Consider the following 15,349-nt stretch of genomic DNA (forward strand, 5'->3'; position numbering starts at 1 on the left):
CTTACTACTGTCTCTCGCCTTGTCTGCTCGCAGTCACTGAGACAGCCACCTCCCAACGAGGCACTGCAGTGGTCAAACTACGCTCCCCTCCATCATTTCTCCAGAAGCAAACAAAAATGAGATTCATGTACGACGTATGTGGTCCTACTCGTCCATAAAGGATCTCCGATGTCGTCACAGATCGAGGTGAGACAATGGTTAGCGCACTGGACTGGCACCGAGAAAGACGACGGTTCAAATCCACGTTTGGCCCACCAGATTTAGGTTTCCGTAATTTCCCTAAATCGCACGAGGCAACGCTGGGATGGTTCCTTTGGAAGACCATGGCCTATTTCCTTTCCCATACTTAAGAAAATCTGAGCTACTGCTCTGTCCCTAATGACCTCGATGTAGACGGGACCGTTAAACCTTAATTTTCCCTCTTCCTGGCGTAGCCTTCAGCAGGAATGCACACCTTTACTTTACCACAAGTTATAATTCCTGATTTTTTGCGTGGTTCTTCGTAGTATATAACTGACGACTAACTGAAAGAAGAAAATTCAAAAACTTCCATAACACAATACATTTGATAAAAGACATGTATTTGAAACATAATAAATACATATTGACAGATGAGTACGGATTTTACAGAACATTTACACAAATGTCTCCAGAAGTGTTTTATTTACAAAAGAATCTCTCCTTTGAGATTAAATTCAATGAGAAAGATGATTCACGGAAACGTTGTGAGAGGTTATGGGCTAATTATTAAAAATTAATTTAGACGTGCATGTCATTACTTGACTCGTCTAGTGTTAATGTGAAATCTTTCTCCGCAGAATACATGATCAATATACTGCGGGAATATTAGGCAGAACTTATTTTTTGTGGAAAAAATAATTGTAAACCAACTGGCTTTCGTAATTTGCATGATCAAAATTGTTCACGTACTGACATGTCCTCTACACAACTGCATTGTGGTAGGCGTACGAAAGGAACCTGCTGTTAACACAGATCAGCTCAGTTCATATACTTAGTTCTTGATACACAGATCGATGTAACATTTAACTCGAATAAAGGTGTTTCTTGGCCTTAAATTAGTACTTAGCAATATTGACTATGGTACGATATCTTTAAGAATCCTTCTATGATGGGAGAATCTGTGACGGGAAGATAAGGACCGGCAAGGAAACATTTTAAAAAGTAAATTTCGCCAGAATGATTAGTACCTACAGTAGTTCCAGAAACATGGATGCACACATTAAAGTCATATCGTATTTCCGAAAATCTTCGCAAATCCACACGCCCGCTATTCGGTATACGAGGGCTTGTTGAAAAGTAACGCCCCGGAAATTTTTATGTGAAAACTCAAAGATTATTAAATAAAACAAACGTTTTTAACATTGAACAACTTTATTCTTCCCGTCTATATATTTGCAACCTTCTGCCGCTAGAGGGCTCTGAATTGTAGCGTGCAACATGGCGGTGTGTAACGAAACTACGTCAGTGCGTGAGAAACAGTGTGCTGTAATCGGGTTTCGAATTCGGAGAGTTCGTCCACACATGGACCACCCTCCCCTTCAGCAAGACAATATCAGACCAGAGCGCTGCTACTTCTGCAACAAGCCGACGCCTTGGATTCACTGTTATCGATCATCCTCCATACAGCCGACTTGGCCCCATCCTATTTTAATTTGTTTGCAAGACTTCAGCAACACCTTCGAGGACGTCACTTTGATAGTGGGGAAGCGGTGCAAGCAAAGATGAGGTCGTGGCTCTGTCAACAAAGTCAAACATTCTACAGTGACGGTATTGACAAACTGGTCTCTCGTGGGGAGAAATATATTCGTCGCCAGGCTGACTATGTTGAGAAATAAATATGTAAACATGAAGAATAAAGATGCAGAATGTTAATAATGTTCGTTTTACTTAAAAACCTTTGAGAGTTTTCTCACAAAAAATTCGGGGGCATTATTTTTCAGAACGCCCTAGTATAACAGGCAACGGCCTTGCCGCAGTGGATACACCTGTTCACGTCAGCTCACCGAAGTTAAGCGCTGTCGGGCGTGACCGGCCATTGGATGGGTGACCATCCGGGCCGCCACGCGATGTTGCCATTTTTCGGGGTGCACTCAGCCTCGTGATGCCAATTGAGGAGCTACTCGACCGAATAGTAGCGGCTCCAGTCCAAGGAAACCATCATAACGACCAGGAGAGCGGTGTGCTGATCACACGCTCCTCCTATCCGCATCCTCCACTGAGGATGACACGGCGGTCGGATGGTCCCGATGGGTCACTTGTGGCGTTAAGACGGAGTGCTTGAATGCCTAGTATAATGCTATATTTTGGTTTATGGCGTGTAGATCCATTTTGACAGTGATACCAGGTTGCTACAGGATCTCGTATGATGAAGTGGAACATACCGTATCTGACATAGACTTGACGTTTCTAGGTGTGACCATTTCAAGACAGAATGGAGAATATGGGGCGGGTTACGGAAAATGCAGCTATTCTGGGAAGCCATTGGTAATAAAGAATCCAAACCGTAGCGACAAGTGTCGGCTCATACACGCAGTTTCACGTGGTAAGATCGCTACACGGCCGCAGGCAAAACAGATTTCGATTCTGAGGTGTCACTCTGTGAATCAGCCATTGGGAGTTGTCAGTCGTCAAAGATCTCCTTCATCAACGTGCAGCTCAAGGGCATGCACGTCGCCACGTCTTCGCTTTACCTTTTATTTCTAATTTGTAGGCGAGTGTATATAATGTTATCTCTTGGAGCCACTGGACTTCTATATCAACATGGAACTTACGAATTTCGTGACTGATTTGAGCCGCGTACAGCTGACAGGCAACAAAATTGTTTAAATTCTTTGCATCCTAAGAGAAGACTTTTCGGTCAACTATCCCTATTCGTACCAATCGCCCACACGGATCGAGTCGCCCGTTTGTACATTACGAAACGACCACCAAACGGTTCATTTCAAAGTAGTGAACTTATTTGATACATCGTGCAATATAGTGAAGAACGCAAACAAACAACACTGTTGTAACTGTATGGGGTCGCAGACTGTCCTGCAAGAATCATAGTGTACATTGTCCACAGCATTCGTTCGAATCCTCGAGAGATCTGCGTGCTGAACACCAGGTAGCTGAGAGGGGCAGAAGTAGTGCGCAGGCAGGCAGCGGTCAGATGACGACGGAGGCGGCTCGGTTGCGGTCGGCGCCGAGCTGGGGATCAGGAGGTTCCTCGACGTCCTCCCGGTACCGCCACATCATGTAGAGGGCGCCGCCGCTCACCGCCACCAGCAGGGACCCCACCAGCGCCAGTGGCTGCAATCAAAACATAACAGCTGATAGCACGTCTACACAGAGTACGCGAAACAACTTGCCCCTTCTAACAGCCGTGTACCGCAAGTCTCTAGAGGAATGGAAGGTTCCAAATGATTGGAAAAGAGCGCAGATAGTCCCAGTTTTCAAGAAGGGTCGTCTAGCAGATGCGCAAAACTATAGGCCTGTATCTCTGACATCGATCTGTTGTAGAATTTTAGAATATGTTTTTTGTTAGCGTATCATGTCATTTCTGGAAACCCAGAATCTACTCTGTAGGAATCAACATGGATTCCGGAAACAGCGATCGTGTGAGACCCAACTTGCTTTATTTGTTCATGAGACCCAGAAAATATTAGATACAGGCTCCCAGGTAGATGCCATTTTCCTTGACTTCCGGAAGGCGTTCGATACAGTTCCGCACTGTATCTGATAAACAAAGTAAGAGCCGACGGAATATCAGAATAGCTGTGTGGCTGGATTGAAGAGTTTTTAGCAAACAGAACACAGGATGTTGTTATCAATGGAGAGACGTCTACAGACGTTAAGGTAACCTCTGGCGTGCCACAGGGGAGTGTTATGGGACCATTGCTTTTCACAATATATATAAATGACCTAGTAGATAGTGTCGGAAGTCCCATGCGGCTTTTCGCGGATGATGCTGTAGTATACAGAGAAGTTGCAGCATTAGAAAAATGTAGCGAAATGCAGGAAGATCTGCAGCGGATAGGCACTTGGTGCAGGGAGTGGCAACTGACCCATAACATAGATAAATGTAATGTATTGCGAATACATAGAAAGAAGGATCCTTTATTGTATGATTATATGATAGCGGAACAAACACTGGTAGCAGTTACTTCTGTAAAATATCTGGGAGTATGCGTACGGAACTATCTGAAGTGGAATGATCATATAAAATTAATTGTTGGTAAGGCGGGTGCCAGGTTGAGATTCATTGGGAGAGTCCTGAGAAAATGTTGTCCATCAACAAAGGAGCTGGCTTACAAAACACTCGTTCGACCTATACTTGAGTATTGCTCATCAGTGTGGGATCCGTGCCGGATCGGGTTGGCGGAGGATATAGAGAAGATCCAAAGAAGAGCGGCGCGTTTCGTCACAGGGTTATTTGGTAAGCGTGATAGCGTTACAGAGATGTTTAGCAAACTCAAGTGGTAGACTCTGCAAGAGAGGCGCTCTGCATCGCCGTGTAACTTGCTGTCCAGATTTCGAGAGGGTGCGTTTCTGGATGAGGTATCGAATATATTGCCTCCCCCTGCTTATACCTCCCGAGGAGATCACTAATGTAAAATTAGAGGGATTCGAGCGCTCACGGAGGCTTTCCGGCAGTCGTTCTTCCTGCGAACCATACGCGACTGGAACAGGAAAGGAAGGTAGTGACAGTGGAACGTAAAGTGCCCTCCGACACACACCGTTGGGTGGCTTGCGGAGTATAAATGTAGATGTAGATGTAGATGTAGACCTAAAGCTCGGGCATTACCTCCAGAGCATACAACTAGGCGACATTACGGACTATTGCTCTTCAGGTTCCTTACAATTTTAAGGTCTGTGCCTGGACTCCTGTACTACTAAACGACTAATAGGGTACACGGTCACAGCCGCAAGTTGTCTGTCTAACATCTTCCAGGAGCAACAAAGATTTGATTTTTGATATTTCGTATACACACATAAAAAAAAGGTTTGCACCACCTCGGTTCCTAGATTTCCGGAACCTGTACAGAAATTTGGAATAGAGATCAACACAAACATCATTTCCGCCCTTTTTATTGCTCATGAAAACCACACATTGCATGTTGTACCACCATAAAGAGAGACCTTCAGAGGTGGTGGTCCAGATTGCTGTACACACCATTACCTCTACTACCCAGCAGCACGTCCTCTTGCATTGATGCGTGCCTGTATTGGCCGTGGCATACTATTCACAAGATCGTCAAGGCACTGTTGGTCCCGATTGTCCCACTCCTCAACGGCGATTCGACGTAGGTCCCTCAGAGTGGTTGGTGGGTCGTCGTCGATAAACAGCCCTTTTCAGTCTATCCCAGGCATGTTCGATAAGATTCATGTCTGGAGAACAAGCTGGCCACTCTATCCGAGCGATGTCGTTATCCTGCAGGGAGTCATTCACAAGATGTGCACGATGGCGGCGCGAATTTTTGTCCATGAAGACGAATGCCTCGCCAATATGCTGCTGATATGGTTGCACTATCGGTCGAAGGACGGCATTCACGTATCGTACAGCCGTTACGGCGCCTTCCGTGACCACCAGCGGCGTACATCGGTCCCACATAATGCCACCCCAAAACAGCAGGGAACCTCCACCTTGCTGCGCTTGCTGGACAGTGTGTCTAAGGCGTTGAGCCTAACCGTGTTGCCTCCAAATACGTCTCCGACGATTGTCTGGTTGAAGACACATGCGATACTCATCGGTGAAGAGAACGTGATGCCAATCCTGAGCGGTCCATTCGGCATGTTGTTGGGCCCATCTGTAGCGCGCTGCATGGTGTCATGGTTCCAAACATGGAGCTCGCCATGGACGTCTGGAGTGAAGTTGCTCATCATGCAGCCTATTGCGCACAGTCTGAGTTGTAACACGACGTCCTGTGGCTGCACAAAAAGCGTTATTCAACATGGGGGCGTTGTTGTAAGGGTTCCTCCGAGCCATAATCCGAAGGTAGCGGTCATCCACGCAGTAGTAGCCCTTGGCCGGTTTGAGCGAGGCATGTCATGACAGTTTCTGTCTCTCTGTGTCTCCTCCATGTCCAAACAACATCGCTTTGGTTCACTCCGAGACGCCTGGACACTTCCTTTGTAGGCAGCCCTTCCTGGCACAAAGTAACAATGCGGACGCGATCGAACCTCGGTATTGAACGTCTAGGCATGATTGAACTACAGATAGCACGAACCGCGTACGTCCTTCCTGGTGGAATGACTGGAACTGATCGGCTATCGGACCCCTTCCGTCTAACAGGCGCTGCTCATGCATGGTTGTTTACATCTTTGGGCGGGTTTAGTGACATCTCTGAAGAGTCAAAGGGACTGTGTCTGTGATACAATATCCACAGTCAACGTCTGTCTTCAGGAGTTCTGGGAACCGGGGTGATGCAAAACTTTTTTCGATGCGTGTTATTATCAATCTAATTAAAATTTTTTAAATACTGTCATAATACTTATTAAGAGATGCAATCTTATGTTAGAGATTTAATGTAGTAAGACAAGTATTGTTGCTAGAAACTGTGTACGACTCTTGATGCAGCGTAACTCACAGCGCAAAATTACCCAGACTGTATGTTCATCCAGTATTTTTAGATAGGATCCACGTACACTGAGATGACAAAATTCATGGGATAGCTATATGCACCTACACAGATGGCGGTAGTATAGCGCACGCAAGGTATAAAAGAGAAATGCATTGGCGGAAACGTCATTTGTACACAGGTGATTCATGCGGTAAGGCTTCCGACGTGGTTATAGTCCCACGAAGGGAACTAAAAGATTCTGAACGCGGAATGGCAGTTAGAGCTAGACGTGTGGGACATCCCCTTTCGGAAATCGTTAGGGAAACCAGTCTTCTGAGATCCACAACGTCAAGAGTGTGTCGTGAATACCATATTTCAAATGGTTCAAATGTCTCTGAGCACTATGGGACTCAACTGCTGTGGTCATAAGTCCCCTAGAACTTAGAACTACTTAAACCTAACTAACCTAAGGACATCACACACATCCATGCCCGAGGCAGGATTCGAACCTGCGACCGTAGCGGTCGTGCGGCTCCAGACTGTAGCGCCTTTAACCGCTCGGCCACTCCGGCCGGCATACCATATTTCAGGCCTTACCTCTCACCACGGACAGCACAATGGCCGACGGCCTTCAGTCGGTTTTGTAGAATTGTCAGTGCTAACAGACAAGCAACACTGCGAGAAATAACGGCAGAAATCAACGGGTGACGTACGACGAACGTTTCCGTTAGAACAGAGCGGCCTAATCTGGCGTTAATGGGCTACGGCAGCAGACTACCGACGCGAGTGCTTTTGTTAACAGCATGACATCGCCTGCAGCGTCTCTACTGGGCTCGTGACCATATCCGTTGGATCCTAGACAACTGGGAAACCGTGATCAGATGAGTACAGATTTCAGCTGGTAAGAGCTAATGGTAGGGTTCGAGTGTGGCGGAGATCCCACGAAGCCGTGTACCCAAATTGTCAACAAGGCACTGTGCAAGCTGGTGGTGGCTCCATCATGGTGTGGACTGTGTTTACTTGGAATGGACTGGATCCTGTGGTCCAACTGACCCAATCATTCAGTGGAAACGGCTATGTTCGCCAACTTGCAGACCACCTGCAGCTATTGATGGACTTCATGTTCCCAAACAACGATGCAATTTTTATTGAGACAATACACCATGTTGCCGAACCACAATTTTTCGTGATTAGTGTGAAAAGTATTCTGGACAGTTCCAGCGAATGATTTTGGCCACCCAGATCGCCCGACATGAATCCGATCGAACTTTTATGGGATGTAATGGCGAGGTCAGTTCTTGCACAACATCCTGCACTGGCAACACTTTCGCAGTTTTGGACGGCTATAAAAGCAGCAAGCCACGTCTAGATGCTACACTACGCTGGGAAAAAGAAGTTAGATAAGATATTAGGAGGTATCCTACGAATTTTGTCTTCTCTCTGCTGTTAGAAACTGTGTGTTAATCACGGTGCACAATTTTCTCAGACTATGCAGGGTGGCCCATTGATAGTCACCGGGCCAAATATCTCACGAAATAAGCATCAAACGAAAAAACTACAAAGAACGAAACTAGTCTAGCTTGAAGGGGGAAACCAGATGGTGCTATGTTAGGCCCGCTAGATGGCGCTGCCATAGGTCAAACGGATATCAACTGTGTTTTTATAAACAGGAACCACCTTCCTTTATTACATATTCTTGTAGAACGTAAAGAAATATGAATGTTTTAGTTGGACCACTTTTTTCGCTTTGTTATAGATGGCGCTGTAATAGTCACAAACGTATAAGTACGTGGTATCACGAAATATTCCGCCAGCGCGGACGGTATTTGCTTCGTGAGACATTACCCGTGTTAAAATGGACCGTTTACCACTTGCGGAAAAGGTCGATATCGTGTTGATATATGGCTATTGTGATCAAAATGCCCAACGGGCGCATGCTATGTATGCTGCTCGGTATCCTGGACGACACCATCCAAGTGTCAGGACCGTTCGCCGGATAGTTACGTTATTTAAGGAAACAGGAAGTGTTCAGCCACATGTGAAACGTCAACGACGACCTGCAACAAATGATGATGCGCAAGTAACTGTTTTAACTGCTGTCGCGGCTAATCCGCCGCACATCAGTTGCAGACAAACTGCGCGAGAATCGGAAATCTGAAAAACGTCGGTGTTGAGAATGCTACATCAACATCGATTGCACCCGGAATTGCATGGCGACGGTTTTGAACGTCGTGTACAGTTCTGCCACTGGGCACAAGAGAAATTACGGGACGATGACAGATTTTTTGCACGCGTTCTATTTAGCGACGAAGCGTCATTCACCAACAGCGGTAACGTAAACCAGCATAATATGCACTATTGGGCAACGGAAAATCCACGATGCCTGCGACAAGTGGAACATCAGAGACCTTGGCGGCTGAATGTATGGTGCAGCATTATGGGAGGAAGGATAATTGGCCCCCATTTTATTGATGGCAATCTAAATGGTGCAATGTATGCTGATTTCCTACGTAATGTTCTACCGATGTTACTACAAGATGTTTCAGTGCATGACAGCATGTCGATGTACTTCCAACATGATGGATGTCCGGCACATAGCTCGCGTGCGCTTGAAGCGGTATTGAATAGCATATCTCATGACAGGTGGATTGGTCGTCGAAGCACCATGCCATGGCCCGCACGTTCACCGGATCAGACGTCCCCGGGGAAAGTTGACGGATATTTGCCATCGTGATCAAACGACAACGCCTGACAACATGCGTCAGCGCATTGTCAATGCATGTGCTGACATTACGGAAGGCGAACTACTCGCTGTTGAGAGGAATGTCGTTACACGTATTGCCAAATGCATTTATTTCATTAATGTGGTATTTACAGGTAATCACGCTGTAACAGCATGTGTTGTCAGAAATGATAAGTTCACAAAGTTCAAATGTACCTACGTTCTGTATTTTAATTTAAAAAAACTACCTGTTACCAACTGTTCGTCTAAAATTGTGAGCCATATGTTTGTGTCTATTACAGCGCCATCTATCACAAAGCGGAAAAAGTGGTTCTACGAAAACATTCATATTTCTTTACGTACTACACGAATATGTAATAAAATATTGGGGCTCCTATTTTTAAAAAAAACGCAGTTGATATACGTTTGACCTATGGCAGCGCCATCTAGCGGGCCAACCATAGCACCATCTGGTTCCCCCTTCAAGCTAGACAAGTTCCTTTCTTTGTAGTTTTTTCGTTTGATGCTTATTTCGTGAGATATTTGGCCCGGTCACGATCAATGGACCACCCTGTATATTCATGCAGTATTTCCACTTAGCAACCACATATATCACTGAATACACCTCAAATATTATACACACAGTGTGTCCCAGTTCCGTGAGGACTGTGGCTATGAAAAATAAAAGTCATGGCTTCCGTTCACAAAATCACTGTATTTATTCAAAATAGTCTTTCCCTGAACCAAACCACAGCTGAAATAGTTTTAACTGTTTCGAAAGTCACCGTAGTCCTTTTTTGGAGTTGAGTTTAGTAATACAGTACAATTTTATTGGATATCATTAACTGTGTCATAACGGATTCCTTTCATTGCCGTCTTTAATTTGGGGAACAACCAGAAGGCGTCGGCTGTGGCCAAATTCGGCGAATACGGTGGTTGACCCAGGACGGTGATCCGTTTGCTGCCCAAAGCTCGCGCACAATCTTTGCTTTGTGGACTGCGGTCTCGTGATGGAGGAGTAACTAGGAATCTGCCTCTCGGGATTTGGTCGAATTCGCTGAATTCTCGCCCACGAAAGCAGGAGGACTTAAAAAAATTTTTGGCTCACTGCTCCACTGCAGTTTCCCGACGAGTGCCAGACACGTACAGTTAACATTCGCGGCCAGGATGCCTGCTGCAGCAATGGTAGCGCTGATACTTTCTACAGCTGTTTCTGGAACTTCAAGGATCGTAACGCTGCAACTCGCCACGAGATAACTTTGCAGTTTGGAATTTCGCGCAAGCAGTCCTAACGGAACTTCAATACACTGTGTAATTGTACGACACAGAGTTCAGGAGATATGATGCCCATAAACAGTGACATGCGTGAAAAGCTAGCTTTTGCTTAAAACCGAGCGTAAATTTTCCAGGTTATACTCTCACGTGTTTGATAACAAGAGCACTTAGCAGCTTTCAACAAACTGTTTAGGTAATTTATAACCTTTTCAAATTGTTTTCCTTGTTTAAATTCTTAACGAGAAATATTCAACACATTAACTTATTTGTAAAAGCAATCAGATGTTTGCATCTGTTTTCAGATTAGAAGATTTTCGACAGCAAGTTTCATATTTTTCCCACAAAATCTTCGGTAGTTCAATAGATAGCGATAAGTTCAGTATAAAGCGAATTGTGTGTTCGATTCTTGCTAGCAGCAACTTTCTGATACTTTCATTTATATTCTATACGTATTATCAAATGGAAATTTTAATGAAAAATACTGAACCGTAATTTTTTAATAAAAATAATGTCTTTTATATTTGACTATCAATCACATGAAAATAAATTACAATTCGATATAGGATTGCAAGCAGTGTTGCAGTTAAGTTCAATAAATTGTATACATCAATATTACAAGTAGAGTTTTAAAAATAAAAAGATATTTTCTTTTTATTTTATATTTCACAGCTTTGTACCAAATTTTAATTTATAGCGAATATTTCAATTTTCATGCGGTTATTAATAATAAATAAAAATATTATGTTCATTAAAAAAATATGTTTCAATGTTTCTTAATTAACATTTCCATAGACCTCACATAGAATTTTAAAAGTAATTTCTAGCAGTAGCTGAACAAGCGACTTCAGAAATACTAGAATCAAATGCTGCCCACTCAGCTACCGGTGATTATGTCGAAATGTGGAAGTGATTTCCACTTGTCGCCACTCGGAAATCTAGTAATATTCAAAAACGATGTTCCAGAGTGTTTTGAGAGTTGCGCTGTACTGCGATATAAAATTTATTATGAGGCACTGATCTTCATACACTGTAAGTGTAAAGGAAATCGAAGAGAGTCAGACGGTAGGGTGTCGTAGTTAAATTCAGAACGCTGACAGAGTGACTGAGACAAGTTACGTGCGTGGTGCAAAAAGTGACAATTGACATTGAACAATAAGAAGTGTGAGGTCCTCCACATGAGTAAGAGAGGAGTTATGTCTCGGTTCACTTTCCAGAATTTCGCTCTGTGATAGAAGTTTAATGTATTTTCTTATTCCGTTTTGTAATGATGAAATTCACTTTTTAATTGTTGCAGTCTTTCTCTGAAAGAGCAAAGATTACCCCGAAAATTTAAAGTTTTTCCACGTCTGAAAACATGTTCCAAGGTACAACACTGTCATGTATCCGGGAACAAATATTCGACTGAAATTTAAAGTTTCGCAATTTTGAAAATCTTGTTAGTACCGTATTTAACACAGTTCTCTCTAGTACACACCAAAAACCAGGAAGTGCAATGAAATCAAAAAGAAGCATTATTAAAAACCAGTTACAACTTAAATACATTTTGAAACAGAAACTATTGGAAACCAATACAAATTTCCATTTTCATAAAAAGTACAATTTTTAGTACATTAAAGAAACTCTATTCATTTTCAAGTATCGCGTGTTCCATGGTGAAAGACCTTCTTCTATTTCAAGGTACAAGATGCTATACAACCGACAAAGTGTGGCTTAACTATGTATATACAAATACTTGTAAATATGGAATTTCACTCACATAAGTTCTATAGTACTTTCTTCCCAATATCTTTAATATAGTATGAAAAACTTCATTTTGTAGAACGCGAAATTTTTACAAATACTGCGCAAAACACAAACCCGTGTCTAACAACAAGAAAAACTAGAAAATGACAGAAACTGCTTAAACATTGATTTACGTGATTCTAAAATCAGACACTAGACTGAAGTACCGACCGAAAAACATTGTATATTCACATTTGCACTATCCTCTAGGTACAACACTGTCCCCTACTAGAATAATTACATTAAAATATTTCGTCGAGCACTGCACAAGAATAAACAGTTGACAGTTCCTACGATCCCTTAGTCAGGCAGGCAGCAGTATCCAGTGCAACCCAATGCTGGAGAACGGAAAGCTTTACTCAACCTAGTGTCTGGATTTTGAGTACAAAAGTTCAACCGGAACAGAGAAACTGACAAATACACGAGGGCTATCAGAAAAGTAGCCTCCGTTTTTTATGTAGCCTGGGAAGTAGAAACGGGGACAGAAAGTAAGCTTCACTGCCTTATGAAGCAGGTCAGTGTGCTTAGATTATGTGAGTGCATAATGTCTGTTCCTTTGGGCATGTCCGAAAGAGCAGACATCACGCAGAATCCGCAGCTGTGATACATGTTAAGTAAATTGAAGGTGGATGGGGGAGGAAGGAAATGAAAGGGAAGAAACTCATAATGTCAGCTGCATCGGGACTTTGTGCGAAGTCAGAGGCGCCGAGTGTGTCTAAGTGGTTGACGCAACTGCCTGGAAAGCAGGAGATGCTAGGTTCGAATCTCGGTTCGGTACACATTTTCACTCAATGCCGCTGACTCTGCGTAAAGCTGCGATGCAGCTGTCATCTTGAGTTCCTTCCCTTTTCTTTCGTTTCTCACCCCCCCCCCCCTCCATCATTAATTCACTTAAAGTGTGCTTAGTACTTAGCGAAAAAAAGCTGTATTGGTTCTCGTTCGCCGTTCAGAACGAGAATTGCGACAGGGAAACTGGACAAATGAGAAATCCGTTCTGTAATCCGGTTTTTAGTTGCGACAAATTCAAAGCCGTAGAGGGATTTATCGAAAAATTTGTGCTATACGTAATCGGAATATGGTGAATGAATGTACTGTGTATTATTAGTGCCCATTGTTTAAGGGTGCAAGAATAAATGTTAGTGATCATGGCAAAAGTGATTGTACCTCTGTAGTCAGGAACGAGCAGGTACAGAAATTTGATAACAATTCTTGAAAAGTAGCTTTACACGATATGTAAATTGTCTGAAAAGTTTCCGCAGATTTCTTCGAATGCGTCGCATGAGATCGTAACCGAGCATTTAGAGCACTAAACGTTCTATGCTCGTCGAATACTGTAACATCTCCCGAAGGATCGAAAAACGCAGAATTCGGCTGCTTCCTGCACTTTCTTTTGCACTGCACTTGCTGAACAGTGTCAAGACCGGTGGAGGAAATGTGTTTCCTACGTTAACGCGGAGACAAACCACCTTCGCCGAACAAACCAAAAATAACAAATCAAACTGTATCACTCACAGACCTTATGGGTACCGCTTTTTTGGAGTGCTAAAGCCGCCCTACAGGCCGGATTTGGTGGTAGGTGACTTCCTCCTATTCGTGCACGTAAAAAAGAGGACTTGGCCCCAAACGCTTTGACTGCCAGGAGGAATTTAAAGATGATGTCACGAGCTGGCTGAAATTCAGGGCGAACTCGTCAATTAGTTAAGATTTAAGTTAAATGCAAAAATCTGAGTGGTGATTATGCAGAGAAGTAATAAAAGAAGTTGTTTTAATACACTATTGGCCATTAAAATTGCTACACCAAGAAGAAATGCAGATGATAAACGGGTATTCACTGGACAAATATATTATACTAGAACTGACATGTGATTACATTTTCACGCAATTTGGGTGCATAGATCCTGGGAAATCAGTATCCAGAACAATCACCTCGGGCCGTAATAACAGCCTTGATACGCCTGGGCATTGAGTCAAACAGAGCTTGGATGGCGTGTTGAGGTACAGCCGCCCATGCAGCTTCAACACGATAGCACAGTTCATCAAGGGTAACGACAGGCGTATTGTGACGAGCCAGTTTCTCGGCCACCATTGACCAGACGGTTTCAATTGGTGAGAGATCTGGAGAATGTGCTGGCCAGGGCAGCAGTCGAACATTTTCTGTATCCAGAACGGCCCGTACAGGACCTGCAACATGCGGTCGTGCATTATCCTGCTGAAATGTAGGGATTCGCAGGGATCGAATGAAGGGTAGAGCCCCAGGTCGTAACACATCTGGAATGTAACGTCCACTGTTCAAAGTGCCGTCAATGCGAACAAGAGGTGACCGAGACGTGTAACCAATGGCACCCCATACCATCACGCCGGGTGATACGCCAGTATGGCGATGACGAGTAAACGCATCCAATGTGCGTTCACCGCGATGTCGCCAAACACGGATGCCACCATCATGATGCTGTAAACAGAACCTGGATTCATCTGAAAAACTGGCGTTTTGCCATAAGTGCACCCAGGTTCGTCGTTGAGTACGCCATCGCAGGCACTCCTGTCTGTGATGCAGCGTCAATGGTAACCGCAGCCATGGTCTCCGAGCTGATAGTCGATGCTGCTGCAAACGTCGTCGAACTGTTCGTGCAGATGGTTGTCGTCTTGCAAACGTCCCCATCTGTTGACTCAGAGATCGAGACGTGGCTGCACGATCCGTTACAGCCATGCGGATAAGATGCCTGTCATCTCGACTGCTAGTGATACGAGGCCGTTGGGATCCAGCACGGCGTTCCGTATTACCCGCCTGAACCCACCGATTCCATATTCTGCTAACAGTCATTGGATCTCGACCAACGCGTGCAGCAATGTCACGATACGATAAACCGCAATCGTGATAGGTTACAATCCGTCCTTTATCAAAGTCTGAAACGTGGTGGTACGCATTTCTCCTCCTTACACGAGGTATCACAACAACGTATCACCAGGCAACGCCGGTCAACTGGTGTTTGTGTATGAGAAATCGGTT

The 15,349-nt window shown here is 44.1% G+C and overlaps 1 protein-coding gene across 1 annotated transcript in view; it reads right to left on the reverse strand.

Moving 5' to 3' along the window:
* Positions 1 to 654: 654 nt before the first annotated feature.
* LOC126484979 (uncharacterized) overlaps positions 655 to 15,349 on the reverse strand; it is a 184,600-nt gene continuing 169,905 nt past the window's right edge. Inside the window, exon 4 of the mRNA XM_050108584.1 lies at positions 655 to 3,312. Within this exon, the coding sequence (XP_049964541.1) occupies positions 3,169 to 3,312 (144 nt within the window). The 3' untranslated portion in view covers positions 655 to 3,168. The remainder of the gene's footprint in view (positions 3,313 to 15,349) is intronic.

The sequence above is a fragment of the Schistocerca serialis genome, chromosome 6 (genome assembly GCF_023864345.2).
Source record: "Schistocerca serialis cubense isolate TAMUIC-IGC-003099 chromosome 6, iqSchSeri2.2, whole genome shotgun sequence".
NCBI lineage: Eukaryota > Metazoa > Arthropoda > Insecta > Orthoptera > Acrididae > Schistocerca > Schistocerca serialis.